Here is a 17,925-nt window from a genome sequence, read left to right on the forward strand (position 1 = left end):
TCACTGGGTTTATCTGTGTGTGTGTGTTCAGGGTCCTCAGGTACTAACACATAAATCACGGCCCAGATCACACACACACACACACACACACACACACACACACACACACACACACACACACAGATCTAGGTCACAGCTGTTCACTACAATATTTCTGTTTTCACCTCCTCTGGAAACTCTCTCATCTCTCTCCTCCTCTTCTCTCTGTTCATTTCACCTCCTTTCTTTTCTCTCTTCTCCTCTTTGACCTTGAAGGAAAACACGATGAGTCGAACACAGAAGTAGAGGAGAATGTAAAGGCGTTAAAGTTGCAGATAAATCACTGGTGAGCAGATAAACTCAACCCTGCTGAAGATGCAGATGATAAACGTCCAGATGTTTCCTACACGTCAGAGGGTCCAGAGGCTGGAACAAACTAACGTCTTCTTCACTTTCTTTAAGAGGGCTGCAGACTCCAGTGGGATGAAACAGCTTCTGAGAATGAGGCTGAATTTGACCGTGTAACGCGCCCCTGTCAGTGTGACGCTGCCGCCGCGGGGCCAAGCAAAGGAAAAGAATTATATTTGCACCGAGCACAAAGATGGATTCTTTCCATCAAAATACATATTGTGTGTAAAAACTGCTTCTTCTGCTCAAAACGAAGCCGTATGTGTCCGCCTGGATTTCAGAGTTGGGTTCAGGGTTAGTCAGGGCTTCTCCCTGACCCTGAGGCCCGCTGCACGTCGTACGCTGACCCCCCGACTGTGGTAGCAGCTGCTGGTCCGAGTGTAAAACGCAGAAGACCGGCTGACCTCTCACAAACCTGAGGAATGCCAGCAGAAAAATGAGGCTGTACATGAACCAGATCTGCGGCGGCAGTAAACACAACACACGGGCCCGTTGATAACTCTGCTGTGTTCAGGGCTGATAAACAGCAGGGCAGAGGACCAGGGAGTCTGACAGCTGTGAGCGGTGGTCGGTCAGTCTCCGCCTGGTCCCCTCACCCTCCATCACTCTACATAACCACCAGGCCTCAGTCGGACTCCTCTGTTGCATTTTTTGAATCTGCTGGGAGGAGGGCTTCTAGCAGGATTTGAGGGTGTTGAGAGGGCTCCTGCCTTAAGCGGGTCTTGGGGCGGGAGCAGGTCTTAAGTGTGTCTGCCCAGATGGAGCATTGCTGAAAACCCATTAACAAGCTGCAGTCCACTCATCTTTAAACACACAGTCTTCTTCCTTCCTTTCTCTTCGCTGGCAAACCGATGCAACTAACAGCTGAGATTACAGATCACGTAGTTACAGGTGAGGTGGTGCGATAGAGACGCATCGCTGAGAAGAGGCCAGGATCAGGTCCCAGTTGAATGTTGCTCCTGGTCCAGAATAAATTGTATTTCAGTCAGGATTCAGACTGGAGCTTGTGAACCCTCAGAGTCTCCGTTCACCGTAACAAGCACTATTAATTAAATCACTTAGCACTTAGTCACTCTGTCGACCGAATAGCACCCAAGTTAGCACCACTAACGCTTTAACAACCGGCCAGTGCCTCGGTGCAGCGCCAGGTGTAAGTCATCACTCAGTAGACACGATGGTTGGAACTGAAAACAGATTGGGGTCATTTCAGTGACTGGATTTTTTCTGTCCTTCTCTGTCTCCAGGTGCCGGTCGTAACGGCTACACCAAAGCAGTGGATGGGGAGGAGGGAGGAGGGGAGGGGGAGGAGGAGGAGGAGGAGGAGAGGGGGATGGAGGAGGAGGAGGAGGAGGAGGGGAGGAGAGGGACGCAGAGTGGGACGAAGAGCTGGACGGAGAGAACGAGGGAGGCGTGAGGATGACGAGAACTGACACGCTTCACTCGACCACGAGTTCGACCGGAACGCAGAGGAAGAGAGGACAACACGCCAAGAAACAGGTGAGACAACACGCCAAGAAACAGGTGAGACAGACAGACAACAGGCCAAGAAACAGGTGAGACAACACGCCAAGAAACAGGTGAGAGAGACAGACAACACGCCAAGAAACAGGTGAGACAACACACCAAGAAACACGTGAGACAACACACCAAGTTACAGGTGAGACAACACACCAAGAAACACGTGAGACAACACACCAAGAAACAGGTGAGAGAGACAGACAACACGCCAAGAAACAGGTGAGACAACACACCAAGAAACAGGTGAGACAGACAGACAACACGCCAAGAAACAGGTGAGACAGACAGACAACACGCCAAGAAACAGGTGAGACAACACACCAAGAAACACGTGAGACAACACACCAAGTTACAGGTGAGACAACACACCAAGAAACACGTGAGACAACACACCAAGAAACAGGTGAGACAACACACCAAGAAACAGGTGAGACAACACGCCAAGAAACAGGTGAGACAGACAGACAACACGCCAAGAAACAGGTGAGACAACACACCAAGAAACAGGTGAGACAACACGCCAAGAAACAGGTGAGACAACACGCCAAGAAACAGGTGAGACAACACACCAAGTTACAGGTGAGACAACACACCAAGAAACACGTGAGACAACACGCCAAGAAACAGGTGAGACAACACGCCAAGAAACAGGTGAGACAACACGCCAAGAAACAGGTGAGACAACACGCCAAGAAACAGGTGAGACAGACAGACAACACGCCAAGAAACAGGTGAGACAGACAGACAACACGCCAAGAAACAGGTGAGACAACACGCCCAGACACAGGTGAGACAACACACCAAGTTACAGGTGAGACATCACACCAAGAAACAGGTGAGACAACACGCCAAGAAACAGGTGAGACAACACGCCAAGAAACAGGTGAGACAGACAGACAACACGCCAAGAAACAGGTGAGACAACACGCCAAGAAACAGGTGAGACAGACAGACAACAGGCCAAGAAACAGGTGAGACAACACGCCAAGAAACAGGTGAGACAACACACCAAGAAACACGTGAGACAACACACCAAGTTACAGGTGAGACAACACACCAAGAAACACGTGAGACAACACACCAAGAAACAGGTGAGACAACACACCAAGAAACAGGTGAGACAGACAGACAACACGCCAAGAAACAGGTGAGACAGACAGACAACACGCCAAGAAACAGGTGAGACAGACAGACAACAGGCCAAGAAACAGGTGAGAGAGACAGACAACACGCCCAGACACAGGTGAGACAACACACCAAGTTACAGGTGAGACAACACACCAAGAAACAGGTGAGACAACACGTCAAGAAACTGTAGAACCAAGAAGAAGACAGGACGACGCAGCTCTGTGAACCTGATGTCAAAGTGACTTTTGATCTGAAGTTGAAGAAACAAAACAGCTTCTACTCCAACTTTAAAACACTTGGAAGAAACTTTGTGATACTTAACTTGATACAGTAACTACATGAAGTACTTTTACTGTAGATACTTTTAGCACAGTTGCTGATAATACATCTCTACTCTTATTTATGTAGGATTTTGAATGCAGTACTTTTGTAATGGAGTATTTTTACAGTTTTTTACTGGTACTTTTACTTGATTAGTTTTTTGAGTTGGTTGGAAAAACTGTTTCCATCTGATTAACTTTAACACAAGAACAAACTAATTTTGTGTTTGTTTTTTGGAATGAGGACCAACTGGACCAGTTCATGTGTTTTCAGTCCTCGAAAAACTGAATAAATGATGGGGATAAAGTGATCGGTGTTAATGATGAGGACGATGATGTTCTTCCTCCTCAGGTGCAGGGCAGTAATCAGGTCCAACGAGCTCCTCGAGCATTATTCTGTCTGAAACTCAACAATCCAATCAGACGAGCCGCTCTCTCCATCGTCGAGTGGAAGTATCCTTTGATCTGACCAATCAGAGGGGGGCAGAGGGAGAGAGGTGAGGCAAAGACGCCGTGTGAGGTGAGAGGGACAGGTGTATACAGGTGATCTGCAAACAACAGGAAGCTGCTGATCAACACGATCGACGGCCGCAGCCGCTGCAGTGACAGTGACACAGCTCACGGAGGACGTTAAGGTGAGACACTGTAAAACACCCAGAGACAGACTGCAGCAAGGACGTCATGATCTCTGATGTCCCTCCGCAGTAAAGCTCCAGAAATCCACTGAGAAACCAGAGGAAAAGGAGGCTGCAGAACTTCATTCAGAATCTTCCCGTTTTTAACTTTCCTTCAGTATCACAGTGACCCAGTGGTAGTTGTCTGGACATCAGTGGCTGCACTGCAACAGGAGCTGATCAGAGTGAAGTCGGCAAGAACATTTTTCCAAAATGTAAATGGGGCTCAAGCTACAGCCCACAGCATAACTTAACATCTGTTTGTATAAGTGAAGACTTTTAATGTTTAATTTTACATTATCCAAATGAGTTTTCAGAAAAAACATTGTCTAATTATTCTGATATTTAAACTAATGTTTAATATACAGTGGGGTGCAAAAGTCTGAGACCACATCGAAAATCTCTAACATTTTCACATAAAACTGGAAATAATTAGAAAGTTTGAGGATTCAGAAACATTTAAAAACACAGGAAGTGATGTCATGTAAAATGAAGAAGAAATATTTTAAGATTCCAATCTATTTCTACGCCAGCAATCAAATCTAAGTAGATCTGGGGGGGTTGACCGACGTAACTCCTTTGTACCAAAGGTCAGATTTCCTTGAGTTGTATCCCTTTCATTGAAGCATGTGTTCAGATGACACAGGTGGGTTTGATTTACTCATCAGAGGCTCGTTCAAGTAACTCAACTTGCAGCCAGTGTTCACCTGTTATAAATAAGGCTGCGTCTCAAGTTCCCAGCAGATCATTGCTTAATAAGTAGCATTGTGATAGTGGGAAAAAATGGCATCAGAACCAAGTGAAAGTGTCAGAAGTCAAATTGTTGCTCTAAGCAAAGAGGAGCTTTCTCAGCCTCAAATTGTGGCTGAAGGTTTCTGAGGGGGCAGTGCATGAAACTGTAAAACGCTTTGCAGAAACTGGGTCAGCTGTATCCAAAGCATGATCGGGCAGACCGAAAGAAACCACATCATCAGAAGATCAATACATCGAGCTTAGTTCCCTCAGAGTTAGAGGGGAAAAAAGGCTAAACGCTTGGGGTGGGCTAAGAAATACCAGCATTTCACAGTGGATGACAGGAAAATACTGATGCTGATGAATCCAAGGCCTTAGATTTACAGCAGAAACAGAAGGTTGTATGTAAGGAGACGAACAGGAGAGGGAAGGATACCACCGTGGATCAAACCGTCAATGAAACGTGGTGGTGGGAACGTTCAGTCTGGGGGTATTTTGCCTTCTCTGGAGTTGGACACCTGCACCAAACCGACTACGCCCAGATCAAGGAGGAGTACCTCTCCATTCTTCAGAGACATGCTACACCCTCTGGTTTTCATCTTTAGGGAGAAGGATTCATACTGCATAAGGATAGTTACCCTAAACACGAGAGTGTTTAGGATGACCTGAAGACCTAAGAAGACCAAGGAGTCCTGACTGTCATGGACTTTCCTCCAATGTCACCTGACCTCAACCCCGCTGAACATTTATGGGAGCACCTGAAGACTGAGAATGCCAAGCGTTCTGCGACATGACAAGAGGCTCTCTGGGACATTGTCAGATCGTGCTGGGAGAACACGGGTCATCAGGGTTTGCACAAACTGTTCTTCTCTGCATCAGACGACAGTGTGTTGATGAGCAGGTGACTGTCAGCTGTGAAAAACTGTGCGGAGGCCACAGGATAAAATAAACAACGACATTAATATAGAGACATGAACTAGCCCTCAGTAAAACACAGCAGCATGAATAACTTAACAGTAAATATTTTTACACTGTTTGTCCCTGCTGAGCTTCCTTAACTTGTCTCTCAGACCGTTTGATATCTTCATCCTGTTAGCCATCTTTGCTAACTGTGTTGCTCTGGGAGTTTCCAAACCGTTTCCCGAGGACGACTCCAACTCTACCAACCACGACCTGGTGAGAACCGCGACACAACTACATATTTAGCTCAGAGTGGAAGCAGCTTTGAGTGTGTTAGAAGTGAATGGACTCAGGTGGCGTTAACGTTCAGCCTCAGGGTAGTGTGTGTGTGTGTGTTCCTGCATATTTTCCTCCGTCAGGTGCGTATAATGTTAGACCACGTGGTCTCACATCACAGTAATGTATTTAAATGTTAAAATAAAGGTTCACATGCAGAAGATGTGAAGCTTTGCAGAGTTTTTTTCTTTGGTTGGAGTGAGGCTAACAGTTTCCCCCTGCTCCCAGTATTTGTGCTAAGCTAGGCTAAACCTGTGCAGGACACAGATGAAACCGAACCAGCTAACGCGAAAACTGTCTGATGTACATGTTTTGTCTTGTTTACTGAACAGGAGCAAAAATAGAAATGTAAAAAGGACCGATTGTGGTTTTAGCAGCAGGTAGTTTTATGACAGCAACTAACAGTTATTTTGATTATTGATTGTTATCTATCCATTAAAAACCGTTTCAGGTGTGGAGACGTTTGGGCCCCCTACTAAGTCAGTACTCAGTGACCCCCCCCTGCCGGATTTTCAGCCTCAAATCACTTCAGGTTCTAAGATATTTCAGTCTGTCCTGCTCACATAGCAGGTTTAACATCTGCCCATTGATGTTCAGTGATAGAAACAAAGACGTTAATAAACACTGAGATCTGATCACAGCTGCATTAGAAACTGCTAGGAACCAGTTATTACGTCTACAGGATAAACAGGGGAACTTCAAGTAAAGTGTTACTGATATTTCCCGTCGTCTTGCTTCTTTTCCATTCTGATTATTAGAGACAGACTAACAGGTAGAGTTCAGGTTTATGTCCTACAGGCTGTTTTAGTCCATCTATTGTCACTTTATTGTGGAGAGATTTCCTTCAGGATGTTCAGTCAGCTGATGTGAACCTAATGAAGCACTCCTCACTACTTTAAAGGTCAAAGGTCATGGATGAGTCCAGTAAATGATTGACAGGTCTGCGATCAGATCTGATCCGCTGAGTTTCTGCTTTGTCGGTTTATCTCTCTCTCTCTCTCTCTCTCTCTCTCTCTCTCTCTTTATGTCAGTGTCTCTCTACCTTCAGTTACAGTTGAACTCCACACACTCTTCATGAAGTCACTTTACATTGAGTTGATGACACGATCACAGCACACTGCCACATTGTGTGTGTGTGTGTGTGTGTGTGTGTGTGTGTGTGTGTGTGAGTGTTGCTTGGTTTTTTTTTGTGTCACATTGTTGTGTGATAGAAAACAAAACTACTGCATTAATGTGGTCCCATCAGGAAGTATGATTACGAAAGTTGTTTACAAGAAGGGCTTCTAATCGATTTCCTCATTCAGACCTGGATAAACCAGTGCATCGCATTTAAAAATTTGCAGCAGTTTTTCAGGCATCGCTCCCTCCGATCGATCAATAACTTCTATTCCGTCTACCCTCCAGACACTGTCACTACTGGCATGATGGCGCCATAGATTTACAGGGACGAGTTGATCGACTGTTTGTTTTGGTATGCCTCAACCCGCTGGTGTCTGATGGGAGGAGGCTGCAGGATGTTTTCCCAGGTCCAGATAATCCGGAGCATTTGTTTGAAACGGTCAAATGATCACATCAGCTCATCGTCCACTTTAAGCCTCTAACAGCAGCAGACAGTTTAACAGTTTGATGAGGTGAGTGAAGCTGAGGAAACAGTTCGTCTTTAGGAAAACAACCTACATTACCCCAGAGATGAATACACAGCAGTGCTGCTGTCATTAATGCCTGGAGGCCAGCTGTGGTCACACTGCTACATGAGGTTAAACAGGGAAAAGAACAAGCGTCCGAGCTCTCCACTGTCCCAGGATAAAATGACTGACCAATCAGGTAACAAGAGCTGTTCCTCTCCTCCTTCCTGATTGGTCAGGAAGGTTAACTGGGAGAAGGATCGCTGGTTTGACTCCAAGTGTTTCTAACAAGTGCAGCTAACAGAGGGACTGAGAGCTGGACATCTGAGGCCACAGACTGTGTGTGTGTGTGTGTGTGTGTGTACATCTATCTTTGTGAGGCAGCGCTTTCTGAGGGTTCAAACTTGATCTTATGGTTCAAGTTAAGGTACATGTTGGGGTCAGACGTGTAACTGTGATGGAGAAGGTGAGAGGGTAGGACAGGAAAAGCATTATGTCATTGACAGTCCTTACAGAAAGACGTGTGTGTGTGTGTGTGTGTGTGTGTGTGTGTGTGTGTGTGTGTGCACGCGCAGCAGAGATGATGACAGATTGGTAATCCTCTGAAATGCTCACAAATTCCCCACATCCACGTTGACCAGATCACACACAGAGACACCCATACACACACACACCCATACACACACACACACACACACACCCTAGCTTTCTCTCTGCTTTATTGTGTGAATGTCTTCCACCATTCAGACCTCTTTTTAGAGCATTAAAGGTTCAGTTCACCCAAAAATTAAAAAAACAAAACCAAAAAAAACATTTTCTTACACCTGTTGGTTTCTTTCAACTAATAAATACATAAAGTGTTTTTATCACAACAGCCTCCAGTGTGTTGTGTGGTTTATCAGAGTCTTTCTGAAAGTTTTTGAAAGGAGACGTTGCTTTTAAATGTTTTAAATCTTTCAAATCTGTGAGCAGCGTAAACTAAACTCCACTTCTGGTGGAAACAGAAATCTCTTCCTGAAAACCTGGACACACAAAACTAAAACCGTCTGACTGGACAGACACTGGAGCCAGCTGTCACAAAAATCCAATCATGATTGATTAGTTTGCATTAGATTTACAAGGTTTTGGAGATACACCAACAAAACAGAATTCCCCAATTATAAACTAGGTATCATTCCCCTTAACAATAATTCTTATTGAGCACATTCGCCTGGGTGTCCAATAAAAGATGTCGATACATACATCGATATACAAGCACCCTCCCGTAACACAGGGGGTTCAACCATACAGACATCTCCTCCGTGAGATCTAGCGGGGTCACCCCAAACTCTATAAACCTCATCAGCGGTTTTCCACCAGGTGTTTTCCATGTGTTCCTTACGAGAAAAGTGGAGAGAGAGATTTGTTGCTCTTCATCTGTTTTTCATTCAGCGGTTCTGTAGCATCTTTACATCAACAGGGTGTTTGATGATGATGTTCCGGGGTCTGAAGGGACGACGTTCTCTGTGTTTCAGGAACAAGTGGAGTACGTCTTCCTCATCATATTCACAGTGGAGACCTTCCTGAAGATCCTGGCCTACGGTCTGGTGATGCACCCCAGCTCCTACATCCGCAACGGCTGGAACCTGCTCGACTTCGTCATCGTCATCGTCGGGTGAGCAAACACAGGAACCAACCGATCTGTCGGTTCTCTCTTTAGATGTCTGTTCTGTCTTTAGACATCAATTTAATCGTAAGATATTGGTTCCTTGTTAGGATGCTGTTCTCCGTCTTCTTTATATGTATTAGCTCTTTCTTTGAATGTTGGTTCTCTTTAGATCTTGTTCTCTGTCTGAATGTTGGTTCCCTCTTTAGACAATGATTCTTTCTGCGGATGTGGGTTCTCTTCTTTGCATGCTTGTTCTCTGTTTAGACGCTGTGGAACTCTCTCTTGACATTGGTTCTCTCTTAAAATGTTGGTTCTCTTCAGATGCTTGGTTTCAGTTTCAATTTCTGTTCTCCCACTAGGTGTTGGTTCTCCTCTTTAGACACCGGTTCTGTTTAACGGTTTGAGGTCGGTTCTCTAGATGCCATAAGATGTTGGTTACCTGTTTAGATGTTGGTTCTTTTCAAGCGTTGGTTCTCAATAGAGGCTTGGTTCTTGTTTAAATACCGATTCTTTCTTTATACATTGGTTCTCCCCTTAGATGTTGGTTCTTTTCAGACATACAGTATGTCCTATCATAAGTTGTTGGTACCTTGTTTAAACATTACTTCTCTGTTTAGATCCTGGTTCTCTCTATAGATTGTGGTTCTTACTTTAGACTCTGGTTCTCTCTGTAGATGCTGGCTCACTGTATAGATCCTGGTTCTCTGTTCTTGCCCTCTGTTGCTCTCTCTGTTGAGTCAGTGTGTGTGTGTTGCGGCGGTAAATCCGATGTGACTGCAGTAAACTCTGCAGCTCCTGTGGCTGGTGGAGGAACAAACCCTGCAGCGACGCCACAGTTTATCTCGTTTTGGTGTTTTTTTGCGTTGAGTGTATGTGACAGCCGACTCTGATCGCTGCACACTGTAACTACTTTCTGCTCTGAATATACACATCTACCCAGCTACAATAAATTCTACCTGTCAGGGTACAAACACAGTCCTTCCTACGCCGGCACAGGGAAGGTAACCACTGTTGTTAGTGCTGACGATGCAAGGCTGCAGCTCTGGTTCTCCTCGGGTTCCTGAGGGAGGACAGGGTGGAGCAGTCTGATGGGTGTCTTGCTGCCGTTCGCCCTCTGTTCGTAAACCACTGAAAAACCACGGAGGCACGTTGCACAGATTTTCTCCTTGAGGTTTATATTTTATAAATGAGATCTCAGACTCAACGACTCATTAGATCAGAGTTCGGGGATCAGTCGAATCGCTCCGAACCATTTCACTGGATTGTGTTGCTTCAGAAACAACTCGGGTCCACGTTTACCAGCCGCCATCTACTGAGAGCAGATGCTGATGCAGTAGAAGCTGTATATAAAGAAACAGTGAAATGACCTAAAGAAGCCGGGCTTGTGTTTGTGTGCTTGTGGCAGATTTAGGATACCTGAGCAGCCTGATAATCACACCGACCTGCAGTATTGTTTTTATATCATTACACACGTATTGACATGACAGTACAAACCTTCGGCGTGTCATCCCACGTTAAAGTACAGACATCATTGTCTTTAAAGGAGGAAATTGAAGAGTAGCTCTCTTGGAGACTCCTCTCCTGACACCTCTAACACCCCAACAGGCCAAACTAGCACTTAGTGCTTCCTCCAAGGTCTCCTACTGTACTGAGGCTGCAGCGTTGTCCCCGACTTCTAAATCACTTTGGATAAAAGCGTCGCCAGATGAGTCAAAGTAAATGTAAACGTAAACGTGGAGGAAGTTTGGAGGTGTTTTTATCAACAGCAAGTTAAAACAGAAAACTACTAAGTTTTACTTTTACTTAATAAGTATCATCAAATATAAAACAGAGAGAGACGACAGCCCAGCAGCAGCTGTGTTATTTTCCCAGTTTGGAGGAAACAGATCCGAGTCACCTGCTGAGGTCACAGCGAGTCCTGCAGGTCCTGAGCTTCGTCCTCCATGTTGGTTATGTGTCCTCGCTGCATGATGGCGGCGTGACTGGATGTCCCCGAGCCGATGTGGTGAAACCTGTTGTCATGGTAACAGGGCCTGAGGACGCTCCGTTCCACTTTACAGTCAGAGATGATACACTGGGGCTTCTGTATGTGGGGCACTGAGGGTTTCTTCCACGAGTTCAGGATTTAGACGTTATGCGTCTGTCTGTCTGTCTCTGTGTTGTAGGGACGGTGGATTCACTCTCTCAGGGAAGACGCTCAGTCTTTACAGGTTCTGGAGACGTGAAGGTGGACAATTTAGTCTCGTTCCACTTGATTTTTAATTTATAGCGATTTCCATATTATAATCTTAATGAAATGTTCAGAAGACTTTGTTTTCACTCAACTAATTCATCTGATGCTTTTAACAGTGTTTTTGAGGATTTCAGATCTGTTTTTAAAATCAAGGAAAGCACAGAAAAACGTTCTGATTCTGCTGATGGTGCAGTTTTAATCCTCTCAAATCTGAGCTTGGCCTCTCATGATGTTGATTACAGTATTTGTTGGTTACATTTTCTTATAAATAGGCTGGTGTCAGGATTTAGATGCTTCCTCTGGTGAGGCCTCTTCTCATGACATGAAAAATGTTTTGATGATATTACAGCAAAATAAAACATAATGTTGTGGTGAAATTAGATTTACACAGAGGCTCATTCAATCTGGTTCAGAGGAATGTCTTTAATATGACCAATAAAAGGTTGTGTAGTGGCTGTTTTACCAGGTGGCCTTAGTTCCTATAGGCCAAGTACTCTGCAAAGTATCTTCGTTTTGACACACGTTCCTCTAAATTAAACCGACTTTCATGTGAAAACACAAAGTGTTCATTAGTCCAAGGGGCAGAGAAAACACAGAATAAGGTTTATTTGAAGATAGAGATTGTGGCATCACTGTGGTTTGGGCATCTGAACAGGACCCTCCGGGGCGCCTTCCATTGGAGATTTTCCGAACACTTCCAACTGGTAGGAGGCCTCAGGGTAGACCCAGAACACACTGGAGAGATTACATGTCTCCTCAGGTCAGGGAACATCTCAGGGTCCCCCAGGTGGAGCTGGAAAACTGTTGCTGTGGAGAGGGACGTGTGGTAGGATTCACCGATTCGCATCAGATCACCGGCATAAAAGTTCGCGGTGCAGTTGGCCCAATTAAAAAAGTGTGCACTGGGTAAAATTAGCATGAACTCGAGATGCATAGTTTCTAACATCTTTGCATTGGTAAAATCCATTTTATTTATATATAATTATTAGCAGTGGCCCTATGCCTTTATTATTTATATATGTGATCAATAATTTGTAGCCAATAGTTTTATATTTAGATTGATTCCTTTTCTCCAAACTGTTTCTCAAGCGCGGTGTCTCATCTCCACTGCTGTCAGTGGCCAATTCTCTTCAAGGCTCTCGGCCAAATCCCAGGTTATTGGGAGGCGTGTACAGGCAAGTCACAGATGATCATGGAGGAGGAAGAACTAGACGTTACATCAAATAACTACGTTTTGCGAAACTTCAGATTTTTCAACAGAGCAGGACAACTTCAGAAGACACATGCAATTTGCAAAATATGTCTTGTCACTATAAAGTGTAGAAACAGTTCTTCTGCTTTCTGCTCGCTGCTGAGTTGGTCTACCTGCTGAAAGTGTAAAGCACATCTGCCTGCCGGCGGTAGTTACGGCACATTGCAGTATAATCCATTTGTAATCCTGAGCATCCGTAAAATGTTTTACTGTTAAATGTGTGAAGTGTTATAAAAGTATAACTGGAGACAGAGAATAGGAAAGAAGGACTTATTAAGACAAGGTCCAGGCCTGGTTTTTAATTCTATCTTTTGAACAGACTAGTGAAACAGCCTGTCAGTGAAGGGGGTCAAAAAGAAACAGCATGAGATGCTTACTGAGTTGCAGTACTAGAGAAACACGGATGTGAAGACAAAATGGCAGTTCTTTATGGTTTGCTGTCTGCTTAAGAAGAACCAGAGAAATAAAATCCAACTATCTTTGGTATATTGAATTTCGTAGCATCATATTCTTTTGCATCACATCATATCTCTTTGAATCAAATTGCATCGAACCACACTGCATTACAACAGGGGTGAATCGTATCGAGTCACATTAGTAGTTGCTTCACATCTGTAACGCATCGGATCACTGGCAATGCATTGAGATGTGTATCCCTCACCCACCTCAGTGATGGAGATCACATCCTTGACATCTGGACTAATGTGCTGCCACTGTGACCAGGAGCCACATTATTTATCTCCGCCGTTATGCAGATAATACTCTGCTGTACCACACTCTCTGTTATCTTTGTTACTTGTGTGTTCTCTCTATTCAAGGTCACAAAATAAAAAATGTTCCAGTTATTCTTCCCACCAAAACCTTCAAACTGAAGTTTACTGTTTGATGAGGTGGAGGTTAACTTAAGTCTCCCTCTTCTTCTTTTTCTTCTTCTTCTTCTGTCGTTGCCATTTGTGCAGGTTGTTCAGCGTCGTCTTGGAGACAATGACTCATAAGTCTGGCGAGCAGGCAACCACTCACCACATGCCAGGGAAACCTGGAGGTCTGGATGTCAAAGCCCTGAGAGCCTTCAGAGTCCTGAGGCCCCTCAGGCTGGTCTCTGGAGTCCCCAGTGAGTCTACTGGACTGGCGAGTCAGTGTGTGTGTGTGTGTGTGTGTGTGTCTTGTATGTTTGTACACATGATAAGCTTTGTGTGTGTCTGTCAGGTCTACAGATTGTGTTGAACTCCATCATGAAGGCGATGGTTCCTCTTCTCCACATCGCTCTGCTGGTTCTCTTCGTCATCATTATCTATGCCATCATCGGTCTGGAACTCTTCATCGGACGCATGCACAAGACCTGCTACTACATAGGAACAGGTACACACACACAGGGGGGACCTTAAGACAAAATAATAATACATAAAATTCAGTGTTTCAGAATTTGCTAATGAAGACAAGGGCAATAGAATCAATTATTTGTGAAGAAATATAACACAAAATCGAGTTAATATAACAAGTAAAAACTCTGTCACACAACATCTTTAACAACAAGTTTAAATGCACTAATAATGAAGACAAATGTAATAATTGTGAAAACAATGGTTTAAGGAAATTTTGATTTCACTTAATTTGAGGGCAGGAAATGATCAAAATACCCAACAAGAATGAGAAGTAGTAACGAGTAGTGCACTAATCTGAGCACACACTTGTGCAGATAATTATGTGGAGGACGACCCGGTTCCGTGTGCGTTTGCCGGTCACGGTCGCCAGTGCGCAGTTAACGGCTCTGAGTGTCGGGGGAGGTGGGATGGTCCCAACGGAGGAATCACCAACTTCGACAACTTCTTCTTTGCCATGTTGACCGTGTTCCAGTGCATCACTATGGAGGGATGGACCGACGTACTGTATTGGGTAAAATAAACTGTGACGGTTCATACATACCATGTTCACCCATCAGCAACGACATTAAAACCGGTTACTGGTTTTACTGTTGTGGCTGATCTGTGTACATCCACGTCTCGTCATCCATTCTCACTTTATGTATTTGTATGTCTTCAAGACGTGGAACGTTTTCCTTTGTGTGTGTGCAGATGAATGATGCCATAGGGTTCGAGCTGCCCTGGGTTTATTTTGTCAGTCTGGTGATTTTCGGCTCGTTCTTCGTTCTCAACCTGGTTCTGGGAGTCCTCAGCGGGTTCGTCGTCTCTCATGACATAAAAACTTAACTCGACAATTCTTTTAAACAAATAAAATAAGCCGATTCTGAAAACGAACTCAATGAAATGTTTCACTTCCAAGGGTCTGTTGAGACTTTACAGTGTTTGTATGAGATGTAAGTGTTGTTTAAACATTGTGTGAACGTTGCAGAGAGTTCAGTAAGGAGAGGGAGAAGGCGAAGGCTCGGGGAGATTTCCAGAAGTTGAGAGAGAAGCAGCAGATGGAGGAGGACCTGTGCGGATACATGGACTGGATCACTCAGGCCGAGGACATGGACGAACTGGACGAGGACGGAAACCCACGTAAGACAGGGACACAGTGTGTGGTTTGACAGGTTGTGTACATGGCGTTTTAGTCAGACGTGTTGCTTCAGCTCTGCAGTTTGACATTTTTAAACAGTCGAAGGAGGCTACAGCCGTTTATTTACAGTTAATTAAAAAATCAAGTTAATGGATGTCAATGAATGAGGCCAATTAGAGCAAATTATTCGGTCTTCATAAGAGAACTGATGAAGAGCTGCAGAGCAAATATAGCAGGCAAAAGTTTATCAGTTCAAAATCATCACCAAATTATACCCAATTATTCTGTTTTTACAAAAAACTTGACTCGTTCTAATGATATTTCTAGTTCACAAAACATCCCCATTATTTCACAAAATCAATGTATCTCATTAAAACAAGACACTTTTAATGTTTCTACATGATAAGTTGCTGTGTTGTGTGTATGTAATAATACACTTTGTATATGTGATAAAACAAGACAAAGGTGCAGTTAATATCTACAAAGACGACATTGTAACCGACATCTGCCGAAAAAAAACGAACAACCGGTTTACCTGGTTTTTATTTCGTGCTTGTCGTTTTTATTCTGTCCAGATTAAAAACTATAATCAAACAAAATTACAGTTGTAAGAAGTGGACGAACCCCAGCAGTGTTGAGTCTTTGCTGCGGGTGGAAGGGTGGTGGTGGTGGTGGATAACTCATAAAGTTTGCTGTATACACTGAAACATAAACCACCTACAGGACTTCAGAGAGGTCCAGTATGTCTTCGCTGCTGATGAGAGTCGTGGACTAGTCAATCCCCTGCTGAAAAGGTTGACAGTGGACAGTATGTAGATGTTCAGCAGCACAGGGGCTGTGGGAGCTGTGATGTGTACACTGGGACATGACTGGGACAAGATGGAGTCCTGTCTCTGGAATGATAACTGCACGTGTCCTGTGCTTCTTTTTGCTGTTGTTTTTGTCAAACGTTAATGAAGCGTCTGTTTCTGTGCTGACTTCTCGTTCATTTCAGAAGTGAAATAAAAGGAGTTTTTCTGTTTCTTGTCTCCGTGTCTCAGGTCCGTCTCTCGGCGATCTGTCAGATAAGAAGAGAGGGAAGTTCGGATGGTTCAGTCACTCCAACGAAACACATGGTGTGGCACACACGCACACACACACAGATTTAAACTCAGATCACTTTGTCTGGTTGTCAATCTGCCTCACTCTGTATCATATACAGTATATCAGCTCTTTGTGTGATATCACTTGCATAAGGACTCTTACATACATGCACACTCAGCGAGCACTTTATTAGGAACACCTGTACATATCCTTATTCATGCAGTGAAATACATAAAATCATGCAGATATTTATTATTTGAGAGTTTGTGAAACTGCTGATCTCCAGCTGTCTCTAGAGTTTTTATGCGGATCGGAGCCAAAGACACAAACCATCCGGTGAGCATCAGTCCAAGTTGATGAGAGAGGTCAGGGGAGAACTGGTTGGCCCAGACTGGTTGGAGTTGCTGACAGAAAGGCCACAGTAACTCAGATAACCACTGTTTGGCAGCACGAATGTGCATCTGGAAAATCTGCAGAAAGAATGTGATGCTTTCATGTCAACATGGACCAGAATCTCAGAGGAAAGTTTCCCACATCTGGTGGAGTCCAGGCCACAAAAACCTGAGGCTGTTTGAGAGCAAAGGGAGGAACTACTCAGTATTAGGGTGGTGTTCCTAATAAAGTGCTCACTGAGTGTTTATACGCACACACACACACGGTACATGCAGCTGGTGTGTGTGTGTGTGTGTGTGTGTTCATTTGTCTTTCTGTCTAAATGTGGAAAGACTTCACTGTGTCCCTGTAAAATATCTGGGTCTGTGTCTGACCCTGTTTCTAATCAGGAGACTTTACTCTCTGTCTCTGTCTCAGTTCAGCTGAAGTCGCTGCAGTAGAGATTTACTGATATCAAGTTTGTCTCTGTCTTTCTGTCTGTCTCTCAGCAAGTCTTCCTGCCAGTGAAACAGCGTCTGAAAACACTGAAAACATCGATGAGGAACACACTAACTGCTGCCAGGCCTGCTGGTAAAACACACACACACAGACCTTGTACTGCTGTACTTGTTACGACACATACTGATATAAGAAGCTAAATTCTCAAACAGCAATTTGAAGAAGTGAGCACTCAAACAACCCTGTCTCCTAAAATTGACACTTAAAAAGAAACTAAAAAATCAGCGGCGGAGTCGCCATGAGCTGTCAAACCAGAGGCCAGGTTCACGTCCAGAGTCCAGTCTTTGGTTTGGGCAACAACAGCTCTTTGGATCAGGTTCAGGAAAGGTGGTGGTTTTGGTAGAAAGAAAGAGAACATAGCACAATGACTGAGGTTCTGTTAGAACGTTATAGTGTGTGGACATGAAGAATCATCTTCAGTCTGAATCCAACATGTCAGAAACTTCAGCTTCTTCATGTCTACCGTGGTAAACTGTATGTGGGACACACCTGTCTACCACCTGTAGTCAGGTGAACAGGACCACTGAGGAATCCTCAGGATGTGGATGGTTCAGATTGTGGTCTGGTTACACTGTGCTGGATCTTGACTGGTCGCGTTACGGACAGTAAACTGACTTCAGTCCCTCTCGTTTCAGCGCTCGGATGATGAAGATCAGCTGCTGGTGAGTTCACTGACCGTCAGACATTCAGGAGATGACG

General features: G+C 44.4%; 1 protein-coding gene across 4 annotated transcripts in view; it reads left to right on the forward strand.

Moving 5' to 3' along the window:
- The first annotated feature begins 3,850 nt into the window (after nt 1–3,850).
- Nucleotides 3,851–17,925, forward strand: part of cacna1fb (calcium channel, voltage-dependent, L type, alpha 1F subunit) — a 49,737-nt gene continuing 35,662 nt past the window's right edge. For 2 of the 4 annotated variants that reach the window (XR_005709401.1, XM_040153221.1), the window contains exons 1-10: nt 4,673–5,935; nt 9,135–9,274; nt 13,713–13,864; nt 13,960–14,112; nt 14,450–14,646; nt 14,826–14,929; nt 15,103–15,254; nt 16,293–16,367; nt 17,217–17,298; nt 17,862–17,888. Coding sequence is in view for 3 of the 4 variants with exons in the window: in XM_040153221.1 (XP_040009155.1) it covers nt 9,210–9,274; nt 13,713–13,864; nt 13,960–14,112; nt 14,450–14,646; nt 14,826–14,929; nt 15,103–15,254; nt 16,293–16,367; nt 17,217–17,298; nt 17,862–17,888 (1,007 nt within the window). In the remaining variant the exon portion in view is untranslated. Of the gene's footprint in view, nt 3,989–4,672; nt 5,936–9,134; nt 9,275–13,712; nt 13,865–13,959; nt 14,113–14,449; nt 14,647–14,825; nt 14,930–15,102; nt 15,255–16,292; nt 16,368–17,216; nt 17,299–17,861; nt 17,889–17,925 lie in introns of those variants that run through there. The other 2 variants (XM_040153220.1, XM_040153219.1) reach the window with 2 other exon arrangements.

This window comes from Xiphias gladius, chromosome 18 (assembly GCF_016859285.1).
Source record: "Xiphias gladius isolate SHS-SW01 ecotype Sanya breed wild chromosome 18, ASM1685928v1, whole genome shotgun sequence".
In the NCBI taxonomy this organism is placed as follows: domain Eukaryota; kingdom Metazoa; phylum Chordata; class Actinopteri; order Istiophoriformes; family Xiphiidae; genus Xiphias; species Xiphias gladius.